The sequence below is a fragment of the Ranitomeya variabilis genome, chromosome 1 (genome assembly GCF_051348905.1).
Source record: "Ranitomeya variabilis isolate aRanVar5 chromosome 1, aRanVar5.hap1, whole genome shotgun sequence".
NCBI lineage: Eukaryota > Metazoa > Chordata > Amphibia > Anura > Dendrobatidae > Ranitomeya > Ranitomeya variabilis.
This window is the reverse complement of record NC_135232.1, coordinates 724,906,831-724,931,448: the sequence shown is the minus strand read 5'-3', so window position 1 is coordinate 724,931,448 and position 24,618 is coordinate 724,906,831. Positions and strand designations below refer to the sequence as shown.

Here is a 24,618-nt window from a genome sequence, read left to right as displayed (position 1 = left end):
CTTTCAACCAATACAAATGCATTCACTAGGAAATGTTATTGTAACATTTAACAACCCTAGCTGGTCATGTGGTATGTGACACATAAGGAGACACATCTTGTTTCATTTATGAAGGATGGACTCTTAAAGTCACAGAGCCTATTGTTAGAGGGGCATCAGGCGGCATTAATATTCTTAAAAGGCCTTTATTAAACATTGGGTCTCCTATGCTGTTATTGCCTATGCAGTGAGTGACTGGGCTGCCAAGATTTACGATGCACCCCAATACCCCTTTCACGAGAGGTACAGGAGGGCTTCCTGAAAAAATGTTGCATTGAATGCAAGCCCTGCCCTGCTATCAAGTCATATGCACCCCAAGAATCCTTTGAACCCAGGTACTGGATGCCCAGAGGAAAACCCACTTCACATTTTTCAGTTGGTCCTGCCATACTCTTTCCTTATGCATTGAATGCAAGGTCCGCCTTGACCCAAATTTGCACGCACCCCAATCCCCCCTTGGAAGAAAAATGGAGGAGGACCTCCTAGACTCGTAATGCCCATACACTAAGTGTTTGGGCTGACAAACATTTCCTCGTGGGGGGGTACATTTAAAAACATTTTTTTTATGGGGATCATAGACACCCTTGCCTAAAAATAGACTGGCTGTAGCAGCATAGAACACTTTCACCCTGGTGTTCTAGTGGCAGTTGATGATGAGACGTGGAGAAAGGCCTCATTAATAAATAGGCACAATTTAAAGGAGCAGGTCTCCTAGACTTGTAATGCCCATACACTAAGTTTATGGGCTGACAAACATTTCCCCAGGGGAGTAAAAGCATATACCCATGTGTGGTTGTGAAGAGGTGCATGAGAATACACCTCCCCAAAAAAGACCATGTATTTGAGGTTATGTTTCGCTGTTTTCATTCGGTGGTGTACAGAAGTCTTGCCCTATTCAGCCCTTGTTATAATTCCGCCAGCAGGGCAGGCCAAGAGCTCCAAGTCGTAGAGAGCCACTTCATGCCACATGTCCAGCTTGGATGCCCAATAATTAAAAGGCACAGAGGAATCACGGAGGATGTTTGTACGATCAGCAAGGTACTCCCTCAGCATCTTCCCAAACATTGCACTTCTTGTGACAACACCCCTTTCCTCTGTGCCGCTGCGTTGGGAGGGTCTGAGAAAAGCTGTCCCAGAACTTTGCCATTGTGCCGTCAGTGAGATGTACTGTCCCTGCCCACAAGCACTTGTCCACGTGTCCGTGGTTAGGTGGACTTTCCCAGTAACAGCATTGTTGAGGGCACGGGTAATGTCGTGAGGCATGTGCTGGTGTAATGCCAGTACAGCACACTGGGAGAAATAGTGGCGACTGGGGACAGAGTACCTTGGGATGGCCGCCGCCATCAAGTTGTGGAAAGCTTCCATCTCAACGAGCCTAAAAGGCAACATTTTGAGCGCAAGCAGACGAGAAATGTGAGAAATTAGTACTGTGTCCTGTGGGGCGTTGGCTGCATATTTCCACTCAAGTTCCAATGATTGGGTTGTAGACAACTGAAGACTGCGCTGGGACAAGGACATGGACGGGCTTGATGATGGTGCTAGTTGACTGTGGGCAACAACAGGTGCAGGTCACGAGGCATCTTCACATGCACTGTGGACTGGGGATTGGCTTATACGCAAAACAGTGGAAGGAGCAGTGGTGTCACCTGCAGACAGTATTCCTGGAGCCTGGGGTTCGGCCCACAAAGTCGGGTGCTTTGCTGCCATGTGCCTGATCATGCTGGTGGTGATCAGGCTGGTAGTTTTGCTACCCCTGCTGATGCGGGCATGGCAGGTGCTGCAAATGGCCTGTTTGGGGTTATCGGCAGAGTCTTTAAAAAATAATCAGACTCGGGAAGATTTAACAGTTGGAATGGTAAGTTCCGTCATGTTGGTGTTACGGGGAACGGATGCACGCCTTCTGTCTGCTTCTACCACACTGCTTCTTCCTGCCTGTTGAGGTGCTATGCCTCCTTCCCCGTGTGTGCTGCTGTCCTCGCTCTGCATGTCCTCCTGCCAGGTTGGGTCAGTTACTATGTCATCCACCACCTCGTCTTCCACATCCGCACCCTGCTCCTCCTCCTGACTTTCTGGCAATTGTGTCTCATCATCGTCCACCTCTTCTGACACTTTCCCACCATCGCCTTCGTGTGACCATGGATGCTCAAATCTTTGGGCATTGCTGCATGCGATCTCATCTTGCCACACTTCAAGTTGACCGGCTGAGAGTCCGGAATCTTTAAAGGGAAAAGTGAACAGCTCTTTGGAGTGTCCAAGTGTGGGATCCGTTGTTTCAGGGCACTCAACATGGTGGGAGGAAAGAGGATCAGGCTTGACCGTGCAGAGTACGTGGTGGTGGCTAAGTGGCTGGAAGCATTATCCGCTATCCAACAACCGTTTCACACTGCTCTGGGACAGGAAGGTCGAGTTAAAAGATGTGGGTCTTTGTTCTGGCCCACACAGCTTGGCCACGGCCTCGTTCTCTGCATGCACCATCAGCATCACGTCCACTTCCCCGTCCCTTGCCTTGCTCATTTTAAATGGACAACTGAAATATCTTCAGAGTTCAATACAAATGGATTAATTTTGACAAAACTTATATGTGATCAGTGGGCCAAAAAAAAACACACTTTTAATTCAGTGGAATGTTGGTCATTTTTTTATTTTGTTTTTAACACATTTTATTAATAACTAGGGTAAGACACACCAAAACCAGTTCAAAGGAGCACTCAAATGCAACAATTTTTAAACCACATATAGAGGAGGCGCCTGACAGAGAAACTACAATGCTCAATGTGTGGCCTTTTTTTAATTTTTTGAAAAGAAAATTGCTGTCACAAAGTAGGTTAACACAACGCCAAAAAGTGGAATGTATGCCTGAAAAGCAAGTATTTGGAGACCACAGATAGACCGGGCGTCTGACGGAGATAACAGACTGATCAAAATGTGGCCTTGATTTTTGGGGCCCACCAAAATTGTGTCAATAAGTAGGCTATGACACTAATAAAAAAAAAATTACTAAAATTGTAAAATATTTAACTTAATTATATGCGATGCGTGTGGCGTACAAATCACAGTGATAAATATAAGAACTGTAGCTAAATACTGCAGCATGACCAAGCAAATAAATGTAGAAAAAAGGGGACTATGGATTGCTTTGTAATAAAATGAGCAGGTATAAGGTGCAAAAAAAAATTAAAAAAATCCTAGCCATGGATACCTGCAGCTACCTATATATAAAATATGCAGCAACAGACAGTAATAGAGCCTTTTGAGGTATGCAGTGAGATCTATAAACTCACATATACAGTGCCTGCATGCCTTGCACTGATGTGGATATGTGCACATAGACTCCCCTGCCTACCAAATGCTGCAATCTCTGTACCCCCGAATTAGCCCTAAAAAGAACTGTTGGTTTATCAGGATTTTTGGATTGAACACTAGCAGACCCACACTAACTTAATAACTGTAAGAATCTGACCCTATCTCAGCAGCTCTCCCTACGCTAGCTGTGTCCGGAGCAGAATTTGGTGAGCAGGGTGGCGCCAGGTCTTTTATAGACCTGATGACACTGTGCGGCCAGCCAATCACTGTAATACAACAACAAAGATGGCTGCGGAATTACAGTGCATGGCAGACAATCCCTGCATGCTGATTGGTGCTCTAAAAAGTGCCAAAATTAAAAGGAGGAGACCCGAGCGCCCCCAAGTAATCCTGGAAATGCTCGGTGCTCGCCGAGTACACAGAGCATAGTGATACTCGGGCGAGTACCGAGTAGTGGCGAGCACGTTCGCTCATCACTTTTGGATCCTTCAAAAGAAATCTGAAAACTCATCTCTTCAAAGAAGCCTGTAATGACCACATGGCCACCTCAACACCATCGGAGCTACTGCAACCCCCGACCTACTGTCTCCTTCCCCATAATCGTGTAGAATGTAAGCCTCTTCCCTCTGCACCAGTCTGTCATTGTTAGTTTTGTTTACTGTAAGTGATATTTGTATTTTGATGTAACCTCTTCTCGTGTACAGCACCATGGAATTAATGGTGCTATATAAATAAATAATAATAATATAATAATCACAAGTTATGAAAAAATTGTTTGCAGCAGATATGCTCCAAAGGTCTGCAGTTGTCATGCTGTCACAATTAATCCCTCCTCATACGTGGATGCTAACCATGCATCTCGGTCTATTGGGAAATCCATTGTTCTAGTGGCACAAAGTAACTGTGCTTCAGCTGTGTCTTCATCTTCAGTGTACAGCTCCATCGTCTGTGTCTATGGAAACTTCCCTGTCTTCTCCCACACCTACACATAATTGCTAATAATCAGACGTGTAATATTACATTGTTACTGGTAAAGCCCGACACATTATTCCTGGTAATCCCTCCTACTGCTAATGGCTGAGATGCTTCATGAAACCTTCCTGTGGTTTTGTCTTGATAACCTGACACTAAAACTAATGTGTTCACCGATTATAAAAGTTATAAAAGAAGTGTGTAAAATTAGCATTGGGATATTATCTCCAAGCCCTACCCTGAAAGTTTGTCCCAGTGAGGCTTCTCATAAATTGTCAACTTCTGCTGTTCTGAAAAGATTGTCCAGGATTAGTAAAACATGCCTACTTTCTTCCAACCATGAAGCCACACCTGTCCGCAGTTTGCGATAGGTTTTGGAGCTCGAAACTACTTTTTGAGCTCATAAAAAATATAGCTAAACAGACAGGTGTGATGCGGATTCTGGAAGAAAGCGGCCACATTAATTCTAATTGTAGACAATCCCTTAAAGCGTACTTGTCGTAGTAGGTTACTTGTCTGAATAAGGGTGTTATCACGATCAGGAAACGCTGCGGGTTTGACGCTGCCTAGAGCCGCAGCGTCAAACACGCAGCGTCCAGATGTTACCGCATAGTGGAGGGGATTTCCTGAAAAGCGCTATTTCTGGGGCGGCTGGGAGCTGGTATTTGTAGACTGGAGGGGTGGGGTTTGGGCAATATGCATGGTCCCTTCATAGGCTATGAATATCAGCTCGCAGCTGTCTGCGTAGCCTTTTTGGCTATAGATTATAGGGGGACCCCACGTAATTTTTTTTGGGGTCCCCCGATTTTAATGGCCAGTAAAGGCTAAATATACAGCTGTGGGCTGATATTAATATTTAAGGCCGGGGTCACACTTGCGAGAAACTAGCACGAGTCTCTCGCCTCAATACCCGGCACTGCCTCCGGAACTCGAACCGGAGCGTTCAGCTGCATAGAAATACATGCAGCCGCACACTCTGGCCCCGCGTACCGGCGGCAGTGCTGGGTATTAAGATGCGAGACTCGTGCGAGTTTCTCACAAGTGTGACACCAGCCGAACTCTTTATTACCATTTTATTATGTTTATTAATAAACATCGGGATTAGTATTATCTATAGATAGATCTATCTATAGATCTATCGATATATCTTGGGCTTGAGAAAGGATTTGTTTTATCCGAAACCTTGCCACGCCACAGGGCATTAAAGTCCTCTTTTTTACATCTTTTTGTGCTGTTTCCCTTTTTGTTTACTGTCTGAAAGGCCATTGGAATGCTGGTCAGGGAAGCGTGCACGCTTTAAGGTATTTTTTCTGGTGCTGTTCCTCCTTTTCTACCTATCGATATATCGAGCTATCTATCTACCTATCGATATATCTATCTAGCTATCTATTATATCGATAGATATAACGATAGATACGATAGATAGATAGATGATAGATAGGTGGATGATAGATAGATACGATAGATAGATAATAGATACGATAGATAGATATAGCTATAGATAGGTATGATAGATTGATACGATAGATGGATAGATAGATACCATAGATATGGTATAGATAATAGATCTATAGATAGATAATAGATATATATGATAGATAGATAATAGATAGATTGATACGATAGATAGATACGATAGATATGGTATAGATAATAGATCTATAGATAGATATAGATAGATACGATAGATACGATAGATAGATAGATAGATAGATAATAGATCTATAGATAGATCTATTATCTATCGTATCTATCATATCTGTCTATTATCTATCTATAGATCTATTATCTATACCATATCTATCGTATCTATTTATCGTATCAATCTATTATCTATCTATCATATCTATCTATAGCTATATCTATCTAACGTATCTATCTATAGATGTATCTATCTGTGTATGTAAGCATTATTCTTCAATGGAGTATGTAAAAGAAGAGCTTGGACAAGGAAAGTACATCACAATTCTTTTTTTTTTTTTTTGTATATCTTTATTTAGCTTACAAAAACACACAAATCCGCATAGAAAAACGCATGAAAAACGCGAATGTACGTAGCATCCAACCCGCAGCGTTTACTGACCGTGGGAACATATCCCAATATATCTGCAAACAGGAAATCACTTTTTTTCCTCTTCCCAGAAGCCAACTTTCAATTAGCTTTATTTAAAGTGACAAAAAAGCATGCAATGAAAAAACACATGGTGAAAAAACGCATCAAAAACCCAGGTGACCTGCCAGTGACCTCAGGTGCAGATTTTACCTGTGTCCTGAGCAAATCCTGATGCAATCCTGACCGTGGGAACATGCCCTAAGTGTTCATGTGTGAACCTGATAAATAGCACCATTTCTGGCCGTTACATGACTAGTGTTATGCATTTTTACTGAGCTACTGGGTAGAGACCAGCCGATACAATATCTCCTCTACACAGCACACACAGATATGAGGGATTCCTACTCTAGTGTCATGTGTAGCACATGTTCAGCAGCAGTTTGGAGGACAATATACAGCAATATTGAGCAGTGTAGCTGTGTATTCAGCACTGGGGTAAGTTAAACACTTACGGTATTAGAAACAGCACCAGCATGGAAGTCATATAGCAGTACTGAGCAGTGTAGCTGAGAACTCAGCACTGGGAAAGGTAACAGTTACTTGATAGCTGAAGCACCACCTGTCTCTCATATGCATCCTGCTTTTTCCCTTTTAGTAAGCAGCTGAATACTGGTTTATCGGCGAGCTGGCAATTCCTTTAGTCTTCTAGTGTATGCTACACAATTTTACATATGTGAGGTCTAAAGTTTTTTTTTTTTTTTTTTCCTAATCAAAGATAGAAAGATAAAATACAATTGAGATCTATACAGGATGATATCCTCCATACTTTACACTGCAGGCTGCACCTACAGAAACATAGAAATTTTAAATCTTAAAGGGAACCTGTCACCCCCAAAATCGAAGTTGAGCTAAGCCCACAGGCATCAGGGGCTTATCTACAGCATTCTGGAATGCTGTAGATAAGCCCCCGATGTAACCTGAAAGATGAGAAAAAGAGGTTATATTATACTCACCCAGGGGCGGTCCTGCTCCGATGGGCCTCGCGGTCTGGCGCCTCCCATCTTCATCAGATGACGTCCTCTTCTTGTCTTCATGCTGCGGCTCCGGCGCAGGCGTACTTTGCCCTGTTAAGGGCAGAGCAAAGTACTGCAGTGCGCAGGCGCTGGGCCTCTCTGACCTTTCCAGGTGCCTGCGCACTGCAGTACTTTGCTCTGCCCTCAACAGGACAAAGTACGCCTGCGCCGTAGCCGCAGCATGAAGACAAGAAGAGGATGTGATCGTAAGAAGCTGGGAGGCGCCGGACCGCGACACCCATCGGGCCGGACCGCCCCTGGGTGAGTATAATCTAACCTCTTTTTCTCATCTTTCAGGATACATCAGGGGCTTATCTACAACATTACAGAATGCTGTAGATAAGCCCCTGATGCCGGTGGGCTTAGCTCACCTTCGATTTTGGGGGTGACAGGTTCCCTTTAACATTTCAATGTCTGCACCACCTTGCTTCATTTTTCACATAGTTTCTTGAAGTTTACATGCCCAAGAGTGTATTGTCTCTACGTTTTCTAAATGAATAACAGTTAGAAAGTGAGAAACAAAAATACTAGTAAATGTTTTATTATTCTTAAACATTCTAAATACTACACCGCCGTCACATGTCATCTATTGAGTGTATGTAGTGTTTAGCTGTGTGCATATAGATGGGCTAGGAGGTGTGCACAATATCCCCACGTTGTACGCTCAGGAATTAACCCCTACGTGTCCAGAAGAAATTCAGCCTCTTGTGTCCTTGTACGTTGATCAGCTTTCATATCTGTGACCTACATTTCCAACTGTGGATTATAGCAGAGTAAACTGATCACCTGCTGACACATCCAAACTCTTCTTTTACCGTCCTGGGTGATGGATGCACAGGTTGCCTATAGAGTTTTTTTTTTTTTTTTTTCTTCAAACACTGGGAAACAGAATTTTTCCATATAGAAAAAAAAAAGAAACATCTCCTTACATTTAAATTTGTAGTAACATCTGCTGAACAGTGAGATTCCAAACTGGATGATCTTAATGCAATGTATAATTAAAATGCAGTACAGGTGAGATATCATATACATGTCCAACCATTCTAAAATATACTACTAAAATAAACAAGTAATTATAGCCTACTTCTCTGTTCATATATTCTTATCCTTTGGAGCAGTATTATAGTAGTTACATTTTTATACATTGGAGCAGTATTATAGTGGTTATATTCTTGTACATGGGGCAGGATTATAGTAGTTATATTCTTGTACATGGGGCAGTATTATAGTAGTTATATCCTTGTACATGGGGCAGTATTATAGTAGTTATATTCTTGTACATGGGGCAGTATTATAGTAGTTATATTCTTGTACATGGGGCAGTATTATAGTAGTTATATCCTTGTACATAGGAGCAGTATTATATTAGTTATATCCTTGTATATAGGAGCAGTATTATAGTAGTTATATTCTTGTACATGGAGCAGTATTATAGTAGTTTTATTCTTGTACATAGGAGCAGTATTACAGTAGTTATATTCTTGTACATAAGGAGAGTATTATAGTAGTTATATTCTTGTACATAGGAGCAGTATTATAGTAGTAATATTCTTGTGCATAGGAGCAGTATTATAGTAGTTATATCCTTGAACATAGGAGCAGTATTATAGTAGTTATAGTCCTGTGCATAGGAGCAGTATTATATTAATATTCTTTATTTTACATGAAATGTGAGAACATTGATAACACATTATCTGCATTAAGTAGTTGTCAGTTTTGTTTTCCTGTATGCATTTGCAGTTAAACTTTCATATAGGGTATGTTCTGAATTGTTGGCAAGATTACCTTAAACCTCTATAGACTATTTTATTCATTGCATTGTAGTCTGGTGACAGCCACTTATAATCTAAGATGAATAGTTTTGTTATTTTGTTATTCTAGGAATACATGGATGCCCATCCAGAGACCATCATCTTGGACCCACTACCAGCAATCCGAACATTACTAGATCGGTCAAAGTCTTATGAGCTGATTCGATGGATTGAGTCATACATGCAAGGTGAGATGATTAGTAATGCTTGTAGCCACAGAACGGAGGATGGCCACATACACCCGCTGTTTGTCCTGTATGGGCTACACTGATTCTTCATGGTGGATTATCATTGTGATTTGGTTGATGGGCTGAATTTTATTACCGTATATACTCGAGTATAAGCCGACCCGAGTATAAGCCGACCCCCCTAATTTTGCCACAAAAAACTGGGAAAACGTATTGACTCGAGTATAAGCCTAGGGTGGAAAATGCAGCAGCTACCGGTGAATTTCAAAAATAAAAATAGATGCTCCATACCATTCATTATGGCCCCATAGATGTTCCACATAAAGCTGTGCCATATATAATGCTCTGCACCGTTAATTATTGCCCCATAGATGTGCCATAGAAAGCTGTGCCCCATATACAATTCTCTGCACCGTTCATTGTTGCCCCATATATGTGCCATAGAAAGCTGTGCCCCATATACAATGCTCTGCACCGTTCATTGTTGCCCCATAGATGTGCCATAGAAAGCTGTGCCCCATCTATAATGCTGCTGCAATAAAAAAAAAAAAATGACATACTCACCTCTCTTGCTTGCAGCTCCTCAGTGTCCCGTCTCGGCGCCTCTCCGCACTGACTGTTCAGGCAGAGGGCGGCGCGCACACTAGTACGTCATCGCGCCCTCTGACCTGAACAGTCAGAGCAAGAGGACGGGAAGACAGAGCCGCGCCGGGCGTGTGGAACGGGGACAGGTAACTATGTAATACTCACCTGCTCCCGGCGTCCCTGGCTCCTTATCCCGGACAGATGGTCCCGGGTGCCGCAGCCTCTTCCTCTGTCAGCGGTCACCGTTACCGCTGATTAGAGGAATGAATATGCGGCTCCAACCCTATGGGAGTGGAGTCCATAATCATAACTTTAATGAGCGGTACCATGTGACCGCTGAACAGGGGAAGAACTGCGGCACCGAAAACCGTGGGACGGGCAGGGGGAGCGCCAGGACTAGGTGAGTATGCGACAGCCTCTCACCCGCCGACCCCACCGCCGATCATGACTCGAGTATAAGCCGAGAGGGGCTCTTTCAGCCCAAAAATTTGGGCTGAAAATTTCGGCTTATACTCGAGTATATACGGGTACTGCCTTTTTATAATAATAATCATTTTTATTTATATAGCGCCAAGATAGTCCGCAGCACTTTACAACTTATAGAGGGGACTTGTACAGACAATAGACATTACAGCATAACAGAAATCACAGTTCAAAACAGATACCAGGAGGAATGAGGGCCCTGCTCGCAAGCTTACATCCTATGAGGAAAAGGGGAGACACGAGAGGTGGATGGTAACAATTGCTTTAGTTATTTGGACCGGCCATAGTGTAAGGCTCGGGTGTTCATGTAAAGCTGCATGAACCAGTTAACAGCCTAAGTATGTAGCAGTACAGACACAGAGTGCTATTAACTGCATAAAGTGTATGAGAACATGATGCGAGGAACCTGATTATGTTTTTTTTTAATTTATTTATTTTTATTAACACAGGGATAGTTAGGTTAATGCAATGAGGTGGTAGGCCAGTCTGAACAAATGCGTTTTTAGGGCACGCTTAAAACTGTGGGGATTGGGGATTAACCGTATTAACCTGGGTAGTGCATTCCAAAGAATCGGCGCAGCACGTGTAAAGTCTTGGAGACGGGAGTGGGAGGTTCTGATTATTGAGGATGCTAACCTGAGGTCATTAGCGGAGCGGAGGGCACGGGTAGGGTGATAGACTGAGACCAGAGAGGAGATGTAGGGTGGTGCTGAGCCATGGAGTGCTTTGTGGATGAGGGTAGTAGTTTCGTACTGGATTCGGGAGTGGATGGGTAGCCAGTGTAATGACTGGCACAAGGTAGAGGCATCGGTGTAACGGTTGGTGAGGAATATTGTCCTGGCTGCAGCATTCAGGACAGATTGGAGCGGGGAGAGTTTGGTAAGAGGGAGGCCGATTAGTAGAGAGTTACAATAGTCCAGACGAGAATGAATAAGTGAGACAGTAAGAGTTTTTGCAGAGTCGAAAGTAAGAAAAGGGCAAATTCTAGAAATGTTTTTGAGATGCAGATAAGAAGAGCGAGCCAGTGATCGGATGTGGGGGGTGAATGAAAGCTCGGAATCAAGGGTGACCCCAAGGCAGCGGGCATGTTGCTTTTGAGTAATGGTGGAACCACACACGGAGATGGCAATGTCAGGCAAAGGTAGGTTAGTAGAGGGAGAGAACACGAGGATATTTTTTAGATATTTTTTTTTTAGATATTTTTCAGACTTAACTATTCCTACATTGCTTTCTAACATACTGAACAATAAAGCCCTATCTCTATTGCCTGGTGTGGTGGAAACCGAGTAATGGAAAACCCAAAAGGGAAACAATGTGAGAAAAATAAACAAAACGAAGACCCTACAGCTTCTTCACCGGACAGACTGGTATCTACAGTTTTTCTGTCGGACATCCTCTAAATAAGAGAATGTTGTCCAATTATTGTCCAATATTGTTTATATCAACCAGTCAATCCTTTTCTGCCTATCCAGTTTAATAGGGAAACATGACCTAAGCGGGATTTATCTTTTTGTTCCATGGCAGATGTGCTTCTCAGGTGTGTAAGGAAGGTTGAGCGGTTACCTTCTGTGGCTATAATAAAGAGCAAATTACACTCTTAGGGCTCATACTCGGAAAAACGGATGAGTGCAATCCGATAGAAAAACGGATAGCACTCTGACCTATGTAATTCAGTGGGTTACATCTCACATGCGATTTTTTTTCTCAGCTGAAATCGTACTAAGAATAAAATTGCAGCATGCTGCGATTTGCTGTGTATCTCGGACGAGACTCGCCAATGCAAGTCAATGGTGCGAGAAAAAAATCGCACAGCACTCGGACCATTCGATTGCTGTCTGATTTTTACGCATCGGTGTCCTTCGAAAAGCCGGCAATTCATGTGCTGCATACATTAAAATCACACTGACAGGTTAGAATAGAATAGATATATACACATAGAATACATAGATATATAGATGTCAGTGACACACACACACACACACACACACACACACACACACACACACACATATATATATACACCGTATTTTCCGGCATATAAGACGACTGGGCGTACAAGACGACCCCCCAACTTTTCCAGTAAAAATATAAAATATTCTTAAGTCGGGGTCGTCTTATACACCGTATGTCGTCTTATAGGGCCGGTGACTAATGTGCCTTTTGGGGGTGAAGTGGTCCTGATGACGAAGAGGGGGCGTCTCATAGGAAAGTGTGAGTGGAGTATCCCCCATTACCTCATTGTAGCTGCAGCGTGGGGTGCTGGGGAGCGGCGGCGGCTGCTCCTCTTTGTGCCGCGTGGGTGCTGTGCTGTGGGGCGGCGTATCTTCGTGCAGAGTCAGTCGGGGCTCCTCCGGCATTTCCTCAAAGCCTGTCATCGGGACCACTCCCCCCCCACCCACCATATACACATTGGTGTCTGCATTCGGCGTACAAGACGACACCCGGTGTATAAGACGACCCCCGACTTTTAAGAATATTTTCAGGGGTTAAAAAGTCGGAAAATACGGTGTAAAATATATATATATATATATATATATATATATATATGTGTGTATATATATATGTGTGTATGTATGTATGTATGTATTTATATTACATCGATACATAGAAGAAAAGCCGGCAATTCATCTGCTGTGTTCTGTAAAATCATTGCAGGAGCCGACAGGATAGAAAAGATGGATTACATACAGTAAATACAAATAGAATAGGTAGATATACAGATGTCTGTGACAAATACAATTAGTACAGTGTGTGTGCAAATTACTGGACATGTATTTAATTAATAAGATTATTTTTCAGAAAAAAATGGCATGGGCTACTGCGCAATTTTCGTAACCAGCAGAAGAAAAGCCGGCGGCTGGGGGTAGATGTTTATAGCCTGGGAAGGGGATAATACCCTTGGAGCTTCTCAGGCTATTAATATCCGCTCACAGCTGCTTTGCTGGCTATTAAAATATGGGACCCTATAAAAAAAAAATGACATAGGGTTCCCCTATAATTAATAGCCAGCAAAGGCTATGTGGACAGCTGCGGTCTGATATTAATAGCCTAGGAAGGGGCCATGGATACTGCCGCCCAAGCTAAAAACATCAGGCACCCCAGAAAAGGCGCATCTCTAAGATGCGCCTATTCTGCAACTGAGCCTCGCTCTTCCCACTTGCTCTGTAGCGGTGGCAAGTGGGGTGATAGTTGGGAGCATTGATGTCACCTTTATATTGTCAGGTGATCTCAAGCCCAGAGATTAGTAATGGAGAGGCGTCAATAAGATGCCCCTATTGCTTACCCCATAGTCACAATGTAAGAAAACACAGACACACAGAAAATATTGAATTGAAAGAATGACACACTCATTGAATAATCTTAATTAAACCATCCTTATGACCTTGTCCATTCCCCCGATGCCCTCATCATCTGCAAAAGAAGTAAAAAAAAAAGCAAACAACAGTATTCCTCACCTTTCCACAGAGATGCTTTTAATCCATTTGTCCCACGACGGGTCCAGCTCTGCTACATCTAGATGGCAGGGTACATGGTTGCATGATGTGACCATACAGCCTGTCATCCAGCAGACATTGAGCACCGTGTGCTCAGTGTCTGCCTGTGAACTGCTGTCTGAAGGCACCGTGAACATGAGAAAGTTCTCCTGCTCGCGGTGCCGTTAGAAAGGTCCTGGGAGTTCAATGCCAATGAACTCACTTCACCTATGTGACGTTGGCGCAAGCACCATAGGAAATTTTCCCACAGCGCTCGCACTGACGTCAGAAAGGTGAAAATCGGATGTAAATCGGATGCTAGGTGTGAAAATCGCTTTGTACTCGTGTCACGATATGGTATGAAATATCATAAGTTAGTTTTCCTGCTAGCATGCGGGGGCTAAACCCCCCTTCTCTCTGGTTCTCTTTCTTTCCCTGTGTTTCTAGCTGTCTGTGTAGAAGAGCTTGCCTTGTGGGGGAGTTTTATTGACGAAAGGTATTTACGACGGGCATAGCTGCAAGAGAAATTTGTGTTAGCAGGAACTGTTAGAGAAACTTCTAGAATGCATGGGATTTCTTTGTTCTGTTTTTGGAAGATATTATGCAAACCGTTTAAGTTACGAACACCAAAATATATCGTCATAATCACACTCGGAGGATCTACGCATCACTCTAAATACGGGCGTCTAACTCCATCTGGTGAAGAAGTAGGGATTTCTCTGTAAATATGTATCCCAGACAGGGCATATTTGATCTCATCGGAATGCCCACGATACTATGAGATGAACGATGGGTATGGTGCGATTATTTTATGTTCTGTAGCGAAGATACGGGCATCAGATATATTTAATGCCCAGTTAGTGAAACCGAAGAGGTAGGAGGAGTTGGAAAACCAAGCCCTTTCTGTGAGGTCACAGACTGTAGGTTTTAAGTGCTGGCAGGCATCCAAGAGAGCAGAGTTGTGAGTTTTTACCTGAAGCGACCAGACTGCGAGTGCCCAATGCACTGGGATAGATGGAAAGCTCCTAGCCTGTTGCCTGCAATGCAATGATCTAAGAACATGTGAGTTATCTTTTCTTCCTTTAATCCTTTTATTTTTATAATTACCTTGTACATATTTGCAATTGTCTCATTTGTAACATCTTTGTAAAATATTTTTATAAACACTGCCTAAAATCATTTATGGGGTATCCTATTTAATACTAGTTCGTTCTTCCTGCCCTAAACCGTACCCTGTCTCTGAAGGGAATTACGCTACTGTTTTTTGGGGTTTGCTCCAGACCCGTTCAATTGGAGCTGGTGGCAGCGACCGTGTGCCGGCTTTTGGGGGGTCACTGTAGCGACTGCGGCTTGATAATTATTGTTCCTGCCTGAGTGGGAGTAGTTATCGCATCGCTGCAGTGTTCCCAATAGCCAGTACATAGCAGGCAGCGTTTCTGGCGACTAATTACCCCAGGTGCAGTACCTAATCTGACCTGAGAGTAAGGGGGGCGCCAGAGAGCTGCAAGTGTTAAGTGGAACTGTAAGCGGGATAGACACAAATCCCTGCAGTTCATGGTATATTGAAGAGCAGTGGGATACCTAGAATAAGCCCCTGCTGTAAACTAAGAGGTCAATAGCCTCGTGTGTGTTTTTTTCATCACATTGTGGCAGTGGAGGGATAACTAGGATAAGCCCCTGCACATGTGATAGCCGTCTGTTGGTTTAAAGTCACCCCAATCCGTGACTTATTGTGGGCAGCGGCTAAGGGATCTTGACAGTCACGGTGTGAATCGTGACATATTGGTGGCAAGGCGGTGGGATATTAGAGCATTAGTGATTTGGTTTGAGCAATCATTCCTCTCATTAAAAACTTGCAGAAAGTTCTTGCGAGAACTCTGCGCAAATAAGTTTGGAGAACGAACTCAGTGTATTAGTTGTGAGACAATTGTGTACTGGTAATTATTCCCTTCCCTTTTTCTTCGTTTTTCTATCCTATCTTTTATTTGGCAACCATGGTTGTGCTGGGAGAAACCTTTTATGAGCAGCAGACCAAAGACACCCTTGTGGCCTTGTGCAAGTCCCAGCACATTGACTATGCAAACAAAAACAAAAGCCAACTGGTCGCAGTCCTGATGCAATGGGAAGCCGCTCTAGACCACTCACAGAGCCCAGAGGCCGCAGAAGCCGGCACAAGCGAGCATGGTGCTGCAGCAGAGGTCCAACCACAGAATACGGGCCCTACTGGCAACCAGGGGGGTGCAGACCACCTCCTGCAGCTGGCTCTGCAACAATGCTCCGCAGATGACCTGGACCGACGTCTGCAGCTGATCCAGCAATACCAGGAGCAGGCCGAGGCCCGAGCCGAGCGAGAGGCCCAGCGAGCCGAGCGAGAGGCCCAAGCGCAGCGGGAGCACCAGCTGCAGATGGCCCAACTGCAAATGCAGGGGTCGTCCCAGTCCAGCCGTGAGCCCAGCAGCGCTCAGATACCGAAGCCCCGGCCTGACCACTTCCCTGTTATGGAAAAGGATGGGGACTTGGACACTTTTCTGCGGGCCTTTGAGAAAGCCTGCAGACAGTACCAGCTGCCTACACAAGAATGGGCACGGTACCTGACACCAGGGCTGAGAGGAAAAGCTCTGGAGGCGTTTGCTGCACTCCCTCAAGAACAAGATGGTGACTATGAGGCCATCAAGCAGGCTCTCATAGCTAAGTACCAGCTTACACCCGAGGTGTACCGTAAAAAGTTTCGGACCCTCCAACGTGGCCCACACGACAGTTACAGTGATGTGGTGCATAGACTGGGGACCCACTTTGACCAGTGGACCCAAGGACTGTCAGTGACCACCTTTGTACAGCTGCGAGACCTGATGATCAAAGACCAGTTCTTCCGTCTTTGCCCAACTGAGGTGCGACAGTTCGTGATGGACAGAGAACCCAACGATGTGACGAAAGCAGCGCAGATTGCCGATGCCTATGAGGCCAACCGTAGATCGGAAGTGCGGAAGCCAGTCACCTCCAGCTGGAGAGGGGGTAAGCCTGCAGCCAACGCCAGTACCCCTGCCAGCCAACACACCAGAGGTCCTGTCCCCGTGGCCAACAGCACCAGACCTACCACCGAACTTCGCCAGTGTTACCACTGCAGGCAGACTGGACACCTCAGTCACCGATGTCCAGCCAAGCAGAATAACCCCTCATCTCAGGCCCCAGGGCCTAATGCAGCAGTTCTTTTGGTGGGTGGTGTGGCTGGGAGGGGGTGTGACAACGTACAGCCTGTCACTGTGGGAGGTCGTGTTGCTACAGGCCTCAAGGACACCGGGGCTGAACGAACCCTCATCCGACCTGAACTGGCGGCCCCTGAAGAAATCATTCCGGGGAAAACCCTAACGGTCACTGGGATTGGGGGCATCAGCTGTCCCTTACCGATGGCCCGGGTTTTTATTGATTGGGGTGCTGGGAGCGGGGTGAAGGAAGTGGGGCTGTCTGATAATTTGCCCACTGATGTTTTGTTGGGGACTGATTTGGGGAGGTTGTTTGCCTACTACGTCCCTGACACCCCTCCCCAATCTGCTAATAAGGGTAACGTTAACCCTGATAATGATGATGGGAGATCGCATGTGTTACCTGACCATGCTTTATCTTGTAATTATGCATCTGTTAACCATTTTTTCCCTAGGATTGATGGTGAAAATGTTGTACCTGTGCCAACTGTACCTGATAATGATGTTTCTGTAAAAGTTGATGTGTCCATAGGTACAGGAGTGCTCAGCCACGTCGCTCTGCGGAGTGAGACGGCTGAGGAACCCCTAGCAGGGGCAAGTGTCGGTGCTACAAGAAATGGGGAGATACATGGGAACCGTGAGGAAGGTGATGCCATGCAATTGACCAGTGCCACCGAGGAAGGTAACTGGCCCATAAGTAGCAATGCTCCTGAGGTAACGGGGGTGGATGGGGAGGTAGAGCCCATAGCAGCGTCGGCTGTTGGGTCTGTAGAAATCCCCGGGGAGACAGCCTACGTAGCTGCTGTCACCCGCAGTCAGAGTGCCCGGAACGCAGATACCTGTCTGCCTTCCGGACCCTCCTCAGTCATCAGTGTGACTGAACCAGAGGTGGACCCAGTGCAGGTCCCAGAGGGCTCCCGTGGGGAAGGGACCCTGACGTCACTTCTGGCTTCCCCTAGCCAGGAGTTTCAGGCCGCTCTGCACACAGATGCGAGCCTAGAGAGTTTGAGACAACTCGCCGAGACGCGCTTCTCCGAGACTGATAAGGAGAAGGTGTTCTGGGAAGGAGGAAGGTTGTACCGGGAGACAGTACCCGGAGAATCACAAAAGGAGTGGTTGAGGGAAAGACAGCTGGTCGTCCCGCAGCAATTCCGGGGTGAGTTGTTGCGGATTGCCCATGAGATCCCGCTAGCTGGACACTTGGGGATCAGCAAAACTAAGGCCCGGCTGTCTCAACACTTCTATTGGCCTAAGATGGGGACAGATGTGTCAAACTACTGCCGCTCCTGTGTCACCTGTCAAAGAGTGGGGAAGGTGGGGCCTGCTCTTAAGGCTCCCCTGATCCCTTTGCCAGTGATAGAGGAGCCTTTCCAGAGGATTGCGGTGGACATTGTGGGCCCGCTGGCCGTCACCAGCAGCTCTGGAAAGCAATATATTCTTACTGTGGTAGACTACGCTACCCGGTACCCAGAGGCAGTAGCTCTGTCGTCAATTAGGGCAGATAAGGTGGCGGATGCCCTGTTGGCCATCTTTTCACGTGTAGGATTTCCCAGGGAAATGCTTACTGATCGAGGGACCCAATTTATGTCTCACCTAATGGAGGCTCTCTGTAAGAAAATGCAGGTGAAGCACCTGGTATCGAGTGCGTATCACCCACAGACCAATGGCTTGTGTGAACGCTTCAATGGTACCCTCAAACAGATGCTACGCATGCTGGTTGAGACACAAGGGCGCGACTGGGAGCGGTACCTCCCACACCTGCTATTTGCTTACCGAGAGGTTCCGCAGGCCTCGACGGGGTTCTCCCCCTTCGAGCTCCTGTACGGCAGGCGAGTCCGGGGACCCCTTGGGTTGGTAAGAGAATCCTGGGAAGAGGAGCCGAACCCTTCTGAAGTGTCCATAGTGGAGTATGTCATGCGCTTCCGTGACAAGATGCAGACCTTGACACAGTTGGTGCATGACAACATGACGCAGGCTCAGGCTGATCAGAAGCACTGGTACGACCAGAACGCCCGGGAGCGGACCTACCACGTGGGTCAAAAGGTGTGGGTGCTGGTTCCTGTACCAACGGATAAGCTTCAGGCAGCCTGGGACGGCCCGTACGTCATCCACCAACAGCTCAACCCGGTCACCTATGTGGTCACGCTTGACCACACTCGGGGTAGGCGAAAGGCCTTTCACGTCAACATGATGAAGGCTCATCACGAACGTGAACCTTTCGTCCTACCGGTCTGCAGCGCACCCGAAGAAGGGGAGGAAGACGCCCTCCTGGACATGCTGGCCCAAGCCAAGGCCCGTGGGTCCATTGAGGACGTGGAGGTAAGCGCCTTGCTAGATGAACCACAGCGGTTGCAGTTGCAAACCACACTGGAACCCTTCCGGGTCGTGTTCTCCAACCGGCCTGGAAGGACTGAGTTAGCGGTCCACGAGGTGGACACCGGGAATCACGCCCCACTACGGCGAACACCCTATCGAATCTCTGACCAGGTGCAGCAGATTATGCGCCAGGAGATCGATGAGATGTTACAGCTGGGGGTGATTCGACGGTCAAAGAGCGCGTGGGCCTCACCTGTAGTTCTCGTGCCAAAGAAGGACCGGACCACCCGGTTCTGCGTGGACTACAGGGGGCTCAACGCCATTACAGCCTCTGACGCGCACCCAATGCCGCGCATCGAGGAGCTGCTTGAGAAGTTAGCTGGCGCAGAATACCTGACAATAATGGATCTGAGTCGCGGATACTGGCAGATTCCCCTGAGCCCCGAGGCGCAGGAGAAGTCCGCCTTTATCACACCCTTTGGACTGTACGAGTCCACGGTCATGCCCTTCGGCATGAAGAATGCCCCTGCCACTTTTCAGCGGATGGTCAATCTCCTGCTTCAGGGACTGGAGAAGTACGCCGTGGCGTACTTAGATGACATTGCCATCTTCAGTCCCTCCTGGGATGAACACCTGCAGCATCTCGAGGAGGTGCTCGGGCGAATTCACCGAGCAGGACTGACTATCAAGCCGGGAAAGTGCCAGATGGGCATGAGGGAGGTTCACTACCTGGGGCACCGGGTAGGTGGAAACACCCTGAAACCGGAGCCTGACAAAGTGGGCGTGATCGTGAACTGGCCCACTCCCAGGAACAAGAAACAGGTGATGTCCTTCCTGGGCACTGCAGGGTACTATAGGCGCTTCGTGCAGCACTATAGTAGCCTGGCAAAACCTTTGACGGACCTCACCAGGAAGAAGCTACCCCACATCGTCAACTGGACAGATGGCTGTGAGGGGGCCTTCCAGGCGTTGAAAACAGCACTGTGCAACGCCCCTGTGTTGAAAGCAGTCGACAGCAGTCGACCGTTCTTGGTACAGACCGACGCCAGCGAGTTTGGCCTTGGTGCTGTGCTCAGCCAGGTTGACTCGGAGGACCAAGAGCACCCCGTGTTGTACCTGAGCCGGAAACTTTTGCCGAGGGAAGTGGCCTACTCCACCATCGAGAAGGAGTGCCTGGCCATAGTCTGGGCTCTGCAGCGCTTGCAGCCCTACTTGTACGGTCGCACCTTCACGGTGGTGACCGACCACAACCCTCTGCGCTGGCTAAGCACCATGTGTGGAACCAATGGCAGGTTGCTACGCTGGAGCCTTGCCCTTCAGCAATTTGACTTCACCATTAAGCACAGAGCGGGCAAAGAGCATGGTAATGCAGATGGACTTTCCCGTCAGGGTGAACCCACGGACGTGCGCATGGAGGCATACCGAGAGGTCCTGCCGCCGTAGCGCACGCTAAAAGGGGGAGGTGTCACGATATGGTATGAAATATCATAAGTTAGTTTTCCTGCTAGCATGCGGGGGCTAAACCCCCCTTCTCTCTGATTCTCTTTCTTTCCCTGTGTTTCTAGCTGTCTGTGTAGAAGAGCTTGCCTTGTGGGGGAGTTTTATTGACGAAAGGTATTTACGACGGGCATAGCTGCAAGAGAAATTTGTGTTAGCAGGAACTGTTAGAGAAACTTCTAGAATGCATGGGATTTCTTTGTTCTGTTTTTGGAAGATATTATGCAAACCGTTTAAGTTACGAACACCAAAATATATCGTCATAATCACACTCGGAGGATCTACGCATCACTCTAAATACGGGCGTCTAACTCCATCTGGTGAAGAAGTAGGGATTTCTCTGTAAATATGTATCCCAGACAGGGCATATTTGATCTCATCGGAATGCCCACGATACTATGAGATGAACGATGGGTATGGTGCGATTATTTTATGTTCTGTAGCGAAGATACGGGCATCAGATATATTTAATGCCCAGTTAGTGAAACCGAAGAGGTAGGAGGAGTTGGAAAACCAAGCCCTTTCTGTGAGGTCACAGACTGTAGGTTTTAAGTGCTGGCAGGCATCCAAGAGAGCAGAGTTGTGAGTTTTTACCTGAAGCGACCAGACTGCGAGTGCCCAATGCACTGGGATAGATGGAAAGCTCCTAGCCTGTTGCCTGCAATGCAATGATCTAAGAACATGTGAGTTATCTTTTCTTCCTTTAATCCTTTTATTTTTATAATTACCTTGTACATATTTGCAATTGTCTCATTTGTAACATCTTTGTAAAATATTTTTATAAACACTGCCTAAAATCATTTATGGGGTATCCTATTTAATACTAGTTCGTTCTTCCTGCCCTAAACCGTACCCTGTCTCTGAAGGGAATTACGCTACTGTTTTTTGGGGTTTGCTCCAGACCCGTTCAATTGGAGCTGGTGGCAGCGACCGTGTGCCGGCTTTTGGGGGGTCACTGTAGCGACTGCGGCTTGATAATTATTGTTCCTGCCTGAGTGGGAGTAGTTATCGCATCGCTGCAGTGTTCCCAATAGCCAGTACATAGCAGGCAGCGTTTCTGGCGACTAATTACCCCAGGTGCAGTACCTAATCTGACCTGAGAGTAAGGGGGGCGCCAGAGAGCTGCAAGTGTTAAGTGGAACTGTAAGCGGGATAGACACAAATCCCTGCAGTTCATGGTATATTGAAGAGCAGTGGGATACCTAGAATAAGCCCCTGCTGTAAACTAAGAGGTCAATAGCCTCGTGTGTGTTTTTTTCATCACATTGTGGCAGTGGAGGGATAACTAGGATAAGCCCCTGCACATGTGATAGCCGTCTGTTGGTTTAAAGTCACCCCAATCCGTGACTTATTGTGGGCAGCGGCTAAGGGATCTTGACAGTCACGGTGTGAATCGTGACAACTCGCATGACACTCGTCCGTGTTTTCGGTCCTGATAACGGAACGTTTTTTTCACACACATGGGTATGAGCCCTCAGTCTGGCATTCTGTAAAGGTACCGTTACACTAAACGACTTGCCAACGATCACGACCAGCAATACGACCTGGCCGTGATCGTTGGTAAGTCGTTGTGTAGTCGCTGGGGAGCTGTCACACAGACAGCTCTCTCCAGCGACCAACGATCAGGGGAACGACTTCGGCATCGTTGAAACTGTCTTCAACGATGCCGAAGTCCCCCTGCAGCACCCGGGTAACCAAGGTAAACATCGGGTTACTAAGTGCAGGGCCGCGCCTAGTAACCCGGTATTTACCCTGGTTACCATTGTAAAAGTTTAAAAAAAAAAACAAAAAAACACTACATACTCACATTCTGATGTCTGTCACGTCCCCCGCCGTCAGCTTCCCGCACTGACTGTGTCAGCGCCGGCCGTAAAGCAGAGCACAGCGGTGACGTCACCGCTGTGCTCTTTTTTACGGCCGGCGCTGACAGTCAGTGCGGGAAGCTGACGGCGGGGGACGAGACAGACATCGGAATGTGAGTATGTAGTGTTTTTTTTTGTTTGTTTGTTTGTTTTACTTTTACAATGGTAACCAGGGTAAATATTGGGTTACTAAGTGCGTCCCTGCGCTTAGTAACCCGATGTTTACCCTGGTTACAAGTGAACACATCGCTGGATCGGCGTCACACACGCCGATCCAGCGATGACACCGGGTGATCAGCGACCAAAAAAAGGTCCTGATCATTCCCTACGACCAACGATCTCCCAGCAGGGGCCTGATCGTTGGTCGCTGTCACACATAACGAGATCGTTAGCGGGATCGTTGCTACGTCACAAAAAAGCGTGACGTTGCAACGATATCGTTAACGAAATCGTTATGTGTGAAGGTACCTTAATTCTGATGAATCTGATAAAATATTTCTTACTGTATATATTCATAATCATGAAATCCCCTGTTGCATGCTGATACAGTTCAAAAGATGATTGCTTGCTTCCACCACAAATGAGGGGCCAGTTCCTACTTCTCCTGGGCTGATTGGGGCAGCATTATTCAGATTACACTGCTGCATTGTGTTAGCTCATGGGATCAGTCCAGAGGGGAATCTTTTCTGTCCGGCTGTCTCATGAGTCTTTGTTGCTCAGACAAGTACACAGAAAGCTTAGTGTATATAGAGACATAAAGAGCAGCTTTGTGGCTGATGAGTCAACATTATGGGAATATAATGGAGCTCAGGTGGTGGGGATCGTACTGCTGAGCTCAGGAGGTAGTGTGGCGAGATGGCTTGTGTGAGCCATGTACAAAAATATAACTACTATAATACTGCTTCTGTGTACAAGAATGAAACTTCTATAATTCTGCCCGTATGTACAAGACTTTAACTACTATAATACTGCTCCTATTTACAAGAATATAACTACTATAATACTTCTTCTATGTACAAGAATATAACTACTATAATACTGCTCCTATTTACAAGAATATAACTACTATAATACTGCTCCTATGTACAAGAATATAACTACTATAATACTGCTCCTATGTACAAGAATATAACTACTAGAATACTGCCCCTATGTACAAGAATATAACTACTAGAATACTACATGTATAGGAATATAACTGCTATAATACTGCTCCCTATGTACTAGAATACAACTACTATAATACTGCTCCTATGTACAAGAATATAACTACTATAATACTGCTCCTATGTACAAGAATATAACTACTAGAATACTGTTCCTATGTACAAGAATATAACTACTATAATACTGCCCCTATGTACAAGAATATAACTATTATAATACTGCTCCTATGTACAAGAATATAACTACTATAATACTTCCCCTATGTACAAGAATATAACTACTATAATACTGCTCCTATGTACAAGAATATAACTACTAGAATACTGCAACATGTATAAGAATATAACTGCTATAATACTGCCCCTATGTACAGGAATATAACTACTATAATACTGCTCCTATGTACAAGAATATAACTACTATAATACTGCCCCTATGTACAAGAATATAACTATTATAATACTGCTCCTATGTACAAGAATATAACTACTATAATACTTCCCCTATGTACAAGAATATAACTACTATAATACTGCTCCTATGTACAAGAATATAACTACTAGAATACTGCAACATGTATAAGAATATAACTGCTA

The 24,618-nt window shown here is 45.8% G+C and overlaps 1 protein-coding gene across 3 annotated transcripts in view; it reads left to right on the top strand.

Annotated features, from left to right (window-relative positions):
- ITPK1 (inositol-tetrakisphosphate 1-kinase) overlaps positions 1–24,618 on the top strand; it is a 139,024-nt gene that overhangs the window by 69,763 nt on the left and 44,643 nt on the right. For all 3 annotated transcript variants that reach the window (XM_077268176.1, XM_077268169.1, XM_077268183.1), the window contains one exon: positions 9,322–9,439. In XM_077268176.1, the coding sequence (XP_077124291.1) occupies positions 9,322–9,439 (118 nt within the window). The remainder of the gene's footprint in view (positions 1–9,321; positions 9,440–24,618) is intronic.